The sequence below is a fragment of the Halichoerus grypus genome, chromosome 10, assembly GCF_964656455.1.
Source record: "Halichoerus grypus chromosome 10, mHalGry1.hap1.1, whole genome shotgun sequence".
In the NCBI taxonomy this organism is placed as follows: Eukaryota; Metazoa; Chordata; class Mammalia; order Carnivora; family Phocidae; genus Halichoerus; species Halichoerus grypus.
The window spans coordinates 138,868,651-138,878,128 of record NC_135721.1 but is presented as its reverse complement, the minus strand read 5'-3'; the positions used below and the strand labels follow the sequence as shown (position 1 = coordinate 138,878,128).

At 62.7% G+C, this 9,478-nt stretch overlaps 1 protein-coding gene across 3 annotated transcripts; it reads right to left on the bottom strand.

The window, feature by feature from the left end:
• Positions 1–269: 269 nt before the first annotated feature.
• On the bottom strand, positions 270–8,495 carry TCEA2 (transcription elongation factor A2). Of its 3 annotated transcripts, none has more exons than XM_036085678.2 (10): positions 8,232–8,495; positions 5,184–5,246; positions 4,749–4,854; positions 3,608–3,701; positions 2,358–2,488; positions 2,087–2,143; positions 1,516–1,670; positions 1,300–1,443; positions 682–753; positions 270–486 (listed from the first exon to the last, which is right to left on the bottom strand). In XM_036085678.2, the coding sequence occupies exons 1-10, from the start codon at positions 8,301–8,303 to the stop codon at positions 478–480; spliced, it is 903 nt and encodes a 300-aa protein (XP_035941571.1). In that variant the 5' UTR covers positions 8,304–8,495; the 3' UTR covers positions 270–477. The 3 variants fall into 3 exon arrangements, with proteins under 3 accessions (XP_035941571.1, XP_035941561.1, XP_035941551.1); XM_036085668.2 differs by having other exon boundaries at positions 1,300–1,446; positions 3,611–3,701; positions 8,232–8,486; XM_036085658.2 differs by having other exon boundaries at positions 1,300–1,446; positions 8,232–8,481.
• Between the last annotated feature and the right edge of the window lie 983 nt (positions 8,496–9,478).

The following is a 9,478-nucleotide window of genomic DNA, read 5'->3' as shown; positions in this document are numbered from 1 at the left end:
CCACGCCCATGCTGTGTACCCCCAGCACCTGCCCCTCATCCACGGGCACACACAGGCAGAGTCTGCCCCCAGTGTTCTGAGGGCCCACGGGCTCTTCCCTCCATCTCTGTTCCAACAGGGCCAAACCTAAGTATCACCTGATCCCAAGGAGGAGGGTCGTCATCCCCCGTGGTGGGGGGAGGGGGGAGGGCCAGACATGGGGGGCAGGAGACCCAGCTCACAGCCCAAGACTGTGGGTCCACCAGAACCAAGGGCCAGAAACTGCACGATGGCAAAAAGAAACATTTAATAATTTGGGGGGAAAGGAAGAAAGGTGTACTGCAGGCAAGATGGGAGAGCAGGGTGCACAGCCCTCTGGGGAAGTTCAGGTGGGCACAGGGTAGGTCTCAAGAAGCGGTGTCTGTCGACAGGACACAAGGAAGGCTGTGGCAATGTGCTGGCCACAGCCCAAGGCTTCACACACATCTCAAGGAGGGCTCAGCAGAACTGCAGCAGACGGATGAGAGGCATCAGCCACATGGACCCCGGGACCCCCGCAGGGCGAGAGACAGGGCTGGGGTCTCCACCCACCTGCTCTGAAGCCCCAGGAGGCTGGCTGGGTATGGCTGTCCCCCATTTCATGTCACATGGGTCCCACACAGGCTGGAGACACCCACCTCCAGAGAAGGCCTGCCCACCTACCTTCCAGCGATTTCCACACTCATTGCAGACGACAAAGGTGGTCATGGGTTCATCAGAGCTGCGGGTCTGCACCTGTGGGGAGGGCGATGGTGAGAGGGGGCCACCCCCAGCCCCAGGACTCAGTCACTTGGAGCAGGAGGCCCCGAGATGCAGGTCTTCCCTGGAGTCACAGCGTGGGGAGGCTACCCGTCCCCTCAGGTAGCGCTGGCATTGTAGCCCCTCGGCCCCTCTGGGGGACCCCCACTGAGCCTGCCCAGCGACTCCAACCCTTGTCCCCTTACCAGGGACCTTACCAGGGACCCCTGGCATATCTTGAGGTCCACATCAGCGCCACCTCCATGGGTCTGAGCGTCGTCCTGTGGCCACCGCCAGGCTGCACAGCACACCCACCCACCGGCCAACAGCAACATTCCTGGGGGCCCCTCCATGCTGGGGGAGGCCAGGCCCCCCATTTTAGTGCCCAGAGCAAACCACCCCCTGAGATGCTGCTCACTGGGGCCCAGGGGTGCTGGGCAACGGAGAAGGCTCCAAAGGTGCCCTCCACAGTGTGTGTGTCCAGGGACCCCCGGGGGCAGGCGCGGGCTCCGGGGAGCATGAGGTCAGGTGGCCGGGGCGCACCTGCGTGTAGGTGCAGTTCTTCCTCCTGCATTTCCCGCAGGTGAACAGGTCCGTCTGTGTGCCCCCCGTGCGGGCCATCTGGTGCTCTCGGATGGCCTCCTTGGTCATTGCCTTCCGGATCTCCTTCAGCTCATCACTGGCCATCTCCTGGGCAAGGAGCCACGTGCTTACCACTGTGCACAGGGGCGGTCCCCATGCCCCTCCAACAGGACTCACCTCCGATGTCATCACAGCGATCTGCTGGGGTGTTATGGCGCCACAAAGTACATTCCGTCGCAGGTCAGGGTTCTTAGCGTCCTTGAGGTTGGAAATGCGGCTCCTCACACGGTTTTTATACTTCATGTCCGTGTTCCCCACGTCCCGGAAGATGCGTGCAAGTGTTTAAGGACCTATCCAGAGGCCAGTGCTGCTGCCTTCCACCCACCCCATGGGGCCAGCCGAGGGAGGCCAGCGAGGGCCATATGGGGGGAGGGACCGCAAGGGGAAGGGGAGCCCAGCAACTCCGTCTGCCCACCCACGCCTGGCAGCGAGTGGAGGGGCAGCTGAGGGGGGCCCCCACCAGACCCACCCGTGGCTGAGGCCCAGCTGCAGGTTCAAAGCCCCGGTGACCCAGGCCCCACCAGCAGGCAGAATCAGTCCCTCAGCAGGTCCAGGGAGGGCCCTCCTGGTCCACCAACCAACCGCCTGGCAAGGGCACTGGGGCCGTGGCCACCAGGGAAAGCCGGGCCTGGCTGTCCTCATGACTCCACCAGAAACCCCAGATCCCAAAGCCCCACATAAAGGATATATTCCTCAATCTGGGCCGACAGGCTCTCGCAGTCTGCACCAACGGCCATGTGATCATCTGCAAGAGGCAGCCCTGGCTAGCCACCCCACTAGCTGCCCCCCACTTCCAGCCTGCCCAGCACTGAAGCCCAGGACCCAGGTGCTCTGGTGACCCCAAGACCCCCTGCCCCCCACCTGGGGTCTGCTGCAATGGACTAGGGGAGAAGGCTGTCCCTGAGGACCCTCTGAACTCAGGCCATCCCAGGACTCAGGGTGCACGTCGGGGCACTCACGGTCTGTCTGCAGGGCGGCGGTCAGCATCTCACGGCACTTGCTACGCACAGCATCGCAGGTGACCGGCACCGGGGGAAACGTGGTGATCCTTGGGGCCGATGGCATCCTGGGCAGCTCTGGCCTCTTGCGGCTGGAGAAAGACACACGGGTCCCCAGAAAAGCCAACAGTACAGCCACAATCCCCCGAATCCTGTTTCTTCTACCTTGACAGCAGCCCATGGCCCTGCCCCCTGCAGTCCAGCCCAGCATGCCCTAGGGGTCTGCCCAGTTGGCCAGAGGCAGTAAAGCCCACCGGCTGGGGCGTACTGCCCAGACGAGGGCCCTACGGGGGCAGCATCCCCTGGAAGGGTCCCTGCCCTCCGGGAGGCCAGAACACCAGGCCACACTGCTCAATACCAGCTGCCATTTCAGGGAGAGGCAGATGGTGTTGGGGGTCGCCCAAGACCACAGGTGGCCTCATCCAGCACGGATGCCCCTTCAAAGATTGGGCACTCCCCACAAGCTGCCTGACAACAAAGCTGCATCTACCCAGCCCTCCCCTCACACCCCTGCATCTCGTGACCCCCACATAAGTTAGGGGGAGCAGGGGCTTCCTGGAGGGAGCAACAGGTGCCGATGGGTAGATGAACCCATAGCCCTGCACAACCACACTGAATTGAGAGATCAGCCTTTGCTGGCCTCCCGCCACCTCTGTCCAGTGAGGTCAAAGGCAAAGCAGCCTATGGGCCACAGCCTGTCCCCATGAGGACCCCCAGTCTCCATGACTGCCCTCCCTGGGGCCACAGCAGTGAGGCCTCAGTGCCCCCAGAACTCGCGTCATGCCGCAGCCTGGGGCACCCAAGAGGAAAAGGGTTCAGCAGCAGTGGGACCCCGGGCTAAGGGGGCTGCTCAGCCAGTGCAAACCAGACCCCAGGACACGGATGTGGAGCTGGGGGACGGCAGCAGAGGGCTCCCACATGGCTCTCCATGCAGCCGGGTGGACACAGCCCCACCCTGCAGATGGTTGGAGCTGGAAAAACACAAGAGTCCAGAGGAGCTCTGGAAGAGAAGCGAGCAGCAAGAGGCCCACCAGGCCAGGCAGGGCTCCCCTGGGAAAGTCCCTTCCAAGGAACTGGAAGGGCTGATGTGTTCATTTGAATGGCCTCAGCAGCCCCAGGGCACAGGGAAACCTGCACTTTCATCTGCTGAGCAGGAGGGACAGATTGGGGGGGTGGGGGAAGGAGGGCAAGCACCAATGTTCCAGACGCACCACCTGGGATCCTTGGCCTCGGGGGCCTCCTTCGAGGACGATGTGGGCAGAGGCCCGCCCCTCCTCTGCTCCCTGGCTTTGGCATCTGAAGCATCTGCAGGTGCCAGGAAAGGGAGAGGTTGGCCAGGGGGAGGCAGAACCAGAGGGCAGGGCCAGGCCAGGGAGGGGAGCAGATCACCACCAAGGCACAGCCTTCGTCACACCACCAGCCCTAACCCGCCCACCCTAACCCCAGCCGGGACCCTAGCTGCTGAGCCTCCCATACCTGGGGCCCTCTGTCCTCCCTCCTCAGAAGGTCCTAAGACAGCCTCCACCTCCTTTCCTACCCCCCTCAAACAGGCCACCTGTGAGGCCTCTCTGGGGTCTGCCATCGTGGCAGAAAGGACAGCCACCTGCCCAAAGTGACCCTTCAGTATGGAGCCCCCTGAGTGACAGCCCCCACAAATGAAGTGTTTGAACTTGGACGAAGACCAGGGGTGGTCATCCCCCAGCTGGGCCTTGGGGGTCACAGCGAACCGCCGACCACTGAGCATGTCCCCCACAAGGCTCCTGAAACCCAAGCCTGTGCTGGGGACCATCCCACAGGATGAGAAGCATCCCCCACGCCACCAGAATAAACATACTTGTCCAACACGTAGGCTGATGGCCACGCAGGACTAGAGGGACCCAGGACAAAAGCTCTATTTTGCAAGGGTTTGGACAGAGCCCAGGAAAGGCTGGGAAGGGAGGGGGGCCTCAGGGTCCCAAGGTGGGCATCCCTGCAACCCCAGCTGCCCCCCTGTCCCGTCTGAGTGCCTGTGCCCCCTTCTCCTCTTCTCTCCCTTTCTCAGCTTTCTCCCCTCCTCCTCTTTGCCCACATCTCCTCCGGCTCCCTGCCCTCTAGCTGCGCTGACCCCTCTCTCTGTGCCAGGTCCCTCCAGGTCCCTGGCCACCCTCAGTGCAGTCCTGCTTCTACCTTCCGCAGTCTTTTCTCCTTGCTCTCGATGGATCCCCTGTCGTCCCAGACCCAAGCCTTCCTGGACCAGTTCTGGAACGACCCCACTCCCAGCTGGCCCAGGCTCAGGGACATCACTGCCGGCACCCTACACAGAGCTGACCAGCAAGGGGCCCCAGCTCCCAGCCCGCGCCACCTGACCCGCACCCAGGAGCTTCTTCCAGGACTTGATGAGAGACTTGGCCAGCGCGATGACCTCCTCATCGGAGCTCTGCTTCCGCAGGGCGTTGACAGACATGCCGACCCGTGTAGACTGTAAGGCAAGCAGCCTGGGCTGGGGGGACGGCAATCAGACCCTCCTCACAGGCCCTCCGAGGCTCCCATGGGGCAGGGGCTGGGGACCAGCTTGTGAGGTGGATACCCCTTCCGAGGGCTACTGTCCCATGTGGAACCCAGCATCCTCAGCGAGAAACAGGGTGGGTTTTCTGTAGATGCCCCTTTGTATTCCTGAGCAACAGACAGAAGCAGGGACGGACTCCTCCGGGACAGACATCTGTGCTAACCAAGGCCCCGGGGAAGGGGCCAGGAAGCCCTGCCAGGTGCCCAGGAGCTGTCCCAGGCAGGAGGCACACAGGGCCCTACCTGCAGCAGGTGCAGCGTGACAGGCATGGCCTTCAGCTCCCGCAGCAGGTCCATGGCTCCCTCCTGGAAGGAGAAGGGGGACCTTCATAAATGACTTCGAGGTCTCGGTGGACAATGCAAGAAGGGGGCACAAGGAGTAACAATTTGGAGATCCACCTGGGGCCACATGCCCAGGGAGGGCCAGAAAGAGAAGGAAAGTGGGCTTGGCAAATTCAACCGCAGTGTTTTGGGTCACTGACCAAACCATGGTTGCAGGAAACAGCTCCAAGGACCGCAGCCCCTCCCCAGCAGGAGGGCCGCACCCAGGTGAAGGTGTGGCCCCAGGGGTGCTCACTCCCCTGTCCAGTCTCCTGTCCCTTGCGGTGGGTTGGGCAGCTTCTCCCTGAAGTGGCTCACCCACCAGCTGAGAGGGGTCAACCCGGGCAAGGTCAGCGTCCCCTGCAGAGGCCAAACACTCTACTTCCATCACACCCATACCCACACCCAGATTCAAGTCCCATGGCCCCACCCTTCATCAATCCCTCTAGGCCTTGCCTTAATCCTCAGGCCAGCCACCTTCCCCACCTTGCCCCCTCCCACTGCACATCTGTTTCTTCAAAGCCCTCCCCCACACCAAGGCCATGCACAAATGGGCTGCTCTCTCCACTCCAGGCTCAGCTTAAGATTCCTCAAGTGTGCCAAGTTGCTTGCCCCACGACTTTTGCACCTGCTGCCCCCACTGCCAGAAATGCCTCCCAAATACCTACAGATTTGTACCCTCCCTCTTTCCAAAGTTTATTCAAAGGACACCTTCTTGGCAAGGCCCCTCCTACTTAAAACTGTGACCACAGCCCATGCAACACCTCCATCCTCCTCCCCTGCTTTGCTTTCTTCCACAGAGGCTTCCCTTTTTAACACACTGGTGTTTTAACGTGTGGGTCTTCCCTTTGACATGAAGGGGGCAGAAGTAACCTGACCCAGACACTCAAGGTTGTGAGACCTTCCTGTCTTGAAGCCCAGGCCGTGGGAAGGCCTGGCCCTGCCCCACCCCACCCCCCAATCTGAGTGACATCTATGCTCTGCAGCCCCCTCCACATCACCCCCAGCAGGCTCTGCCCCTCAGGCTGTGCACAGTCCTGCCCTGAAATGACCTCCGCAGGGAAAAAAGATGGTTGTCAGAGCCAAAGACACAGTGCTGCTCACTGATCAGTTTTCTGTGGCTCCAGACCAGAGGCAGAAACCCAATTCCTGACTTCCCAACCATGGGTCCCAAATCCCCAAAGAGGCGTCCCAGGCACTGGAACCACTGCCAGCCCTCACTGCCCATGCCACAGTACCCTCAAACCCCTCGGCGCGTTCCGGTCCAGAGGGTGGTCAACGCCCCCTCCTCATGCTCCGCTGCGCTTCCACCTGGACACACCCTCCCCCAGCTCTCCCTGGCCCCACCCAGCCCTCCATGGGTTCTAGGACCCATCTCTGACCCCACCTGGGTGGTGTTCTTTGTCTCCTTCAAGAGAGGAAGCAGCTTCTTTCTCTGGTCATCTCTGGAAACAGCTCTAGGTTGTTCCCACACCCTTGCTCTGTGCTGCCCACAGCCCCCCGGGGGTATGAACACGGTGTGCGTGTGTGTGTGTGTGTGAACACAGTGTGTGTGTGTGTGTGTGTGTGTGTGTGTGTGTGTGTGTGTGTGTGTGTGTGTGTAGGGGGCTGCTGCTTGCTGGATGAATGAATGAGTGGGAGACAGCCCCCTTTTAGGCCCCAGCGTAGAACTCTGTCCAGAACCTGGTCAACAGGGACCCAGGACAAGCCTGCTTAATCCAAAAAACCCCCCAAAGCACCTGAGCAAGCCGACAGTCCTGGAGTGGCTGCCCAGGCATCTCAAGCCCATGACTGAGCCTCCTCCACCACCCTAACTAGTTGCTCACAGTCTGTGGGGGAGAGCAGGTTGTGTTTATTGAGCCTCTCAGGGGGCCAGCCAGGACCCCTCCCAACATCCTAAAGGCAGGTACCACCCACCGAGGATGCTTCCATGTGAGGCTATGCAGGTTGTCCGAATCTCAAAGCTGAAAAGGGGCTGACGCTGGAGCCCCATCTACCTGGTTCCTCTCAGACTGCAGCACAGCCTCCTCCAAAGACTCACTGGCCGCAGGACAACACAGGCCAGGGGCTCTAGCACCAGCGCTCCCAGGCCCGGCGCACCCGACCTCCCAGGGCTCTATCCCTAGCGTCTCTACGTATCTACCCACTCCCCAGTTGCTGCTGGCTGAGTCCTGGCTATGGAAGGGAAAGAATTTATTAGGGAAACCTGGTTCTTGTAGGGCAGGCACAGATACAGGGGAAAAGGGGGGGCCTCTAAACCAGGAAAGGCCTCTGGCCTGCTTGTGAAGGGGGGATGATGAGGGCCACAGCCCCAGGCGGACCAGAGGTAAGGGAAGCGCTGTAGCTCCGGGAGGGAAAGGGAGTCCAGTCTCACACTCCAAACTCCTGCAGGCTGAGAAAGGACGAGGGAGGCCTAGGGGGGGACAGAGGGCTCTGAGTCGGGGTTGGGGCTCTGCGGAGAGTCCTGGGGGTGGGGGTGAACTGTGAGGATGCCCAGGCTGAGAAGGAGGAAGACACCGGGGGCGGGGCAGCCAGCACGAAATGTCTGAACAGGCCGGGGCTCCGGCAAGGCCTGGAGGGCGGGACCGAGGAAAGCTTCCGCTGGCCGGGCTCCGGTAGGGCTGGGGGCGGGGGGCAGTCTGGAGTTAGGGGGCAAGGAAGGAGACGGATCTCAGGTCTGCGGGGTCTCGGCCTGGTAGCTGGGGTCTGAGTCCAGAGAGGGCGGCTCCCCGGACCGGGTCCAAGCCCGATTGCGGCCTCTGCCGCGGGTGCGGGAGTGAAGGGCAGGGCTGGCCCAGGGCAGGGGTCTCGGCCACCGACGGGGGTCTCCCCACGTCCCGGGAGTCTCTGCTGGGGCGGGGTCTCGTCCTGCCCTTCGGGTGGTCTCCCCGACCCTGAAGGGGGTTCGGCAGGCTCGGCGGGGGTCGGCGGGGCGGGGGTCCCGGGGTCCTGGCGGCCCGCGCCCCTCACCGCACTCTTCTTGGTCACCATCTTGTCCAGCCTCCGGGCGATCCGCGCAATCTCCTCTTCCTTGCCCATCATCGCCTCGGGGGCAGGGCCCCCAGCGCCCGCCGCGCCAGCCTCAGCCTCCGGGCCTGGACCCCTGCCCCGGTCGTCGCCGTCGCCCGCACCCGTCACAGCCGACGCAGCCCTACCGCGGGCGGGAGACCCTCCGTTCAAACCCCCGGCCCCCGCGGTCGCTGCGCTGCATCGTGGGACATGTAGTTCCCACGGCCGCCCACCTCGCGCGCACCGCCCCCGCCCTGGACCACAACTCCCAGAAGACACGCAGAATTGCATGGCTTCCTGGGGAGTGTAGTCGTGACGCCGGCCGTCGCCGGAGGCCGACTGGGCCGAAAGACTCGCAGTCCCACAAGCCCCCGCGCGAGCCGGTTAGCCGGCGGAGGGCGCTGCGGTAGCTCGGCACCAGAACGAACGTGCCGGGCCAGACGCGACCCCAGGTTTGTCCCTACCCGACCCTCCGCCCCGGAGCGGCAGGTGGTCCGACTATGTAGGACCCATAGAGGCACGTTCGAGTCCGTCCCCTGTCTCCACCCGCTTGGAGCCTTCTTCTTCCACCCTCCGCTGTCCCGGGACAGCCGGACCCGCGGGAGGACTCCCGACCCCACCCCCCCCCAAGCCTGCGCGGACCCCCTGCGCGCTCTGGCCTGAATCGTGGCCTCTGAGCCCTGGTGCGTGGCGCCTGGAGGTGGGAGGGAGCTGTAGTCGGATGCGAGGGTCGGAAGATGCCCGGGGACTTGGAGACGCTGCGTGGGCAAGGCCCCTGCCTCCGGAGTCAGCTGCCGGCTGTGAATCCCCAGCTCTGCGCTGCAGATCAATCACTGACCACTCTGCGCCTCAGTGTCCCCATCTATGAAATGGAGATGTTAATATTGTCTGCCTCACAGGGCTCCTTTCGGGGTGTCGTCAGTTGATAAACCTCATGCACTGAGAACAGGTCAGGGCACAAGCATGAGCAATTCAGTTGTCACCTTTGCTGCTGGAGGTCCCTGGGAATGGCCAGACTGCACTCAGTTGGAGGGATGGCCCTGGCCGGTAGAGGGCTGGGGAGGAGCGGAGGGGCAGAGCGAGCATCCCCTCCAGATGTCTGCCACGTCCTCAGCGATGCGATGCTGGGTGGTTTGCTGGACAGGGCACAATTCAGGGGGAGGGTACAAGCCAGGGAATTGATGTCTGTAGTGCTGTGGGCCCCACCC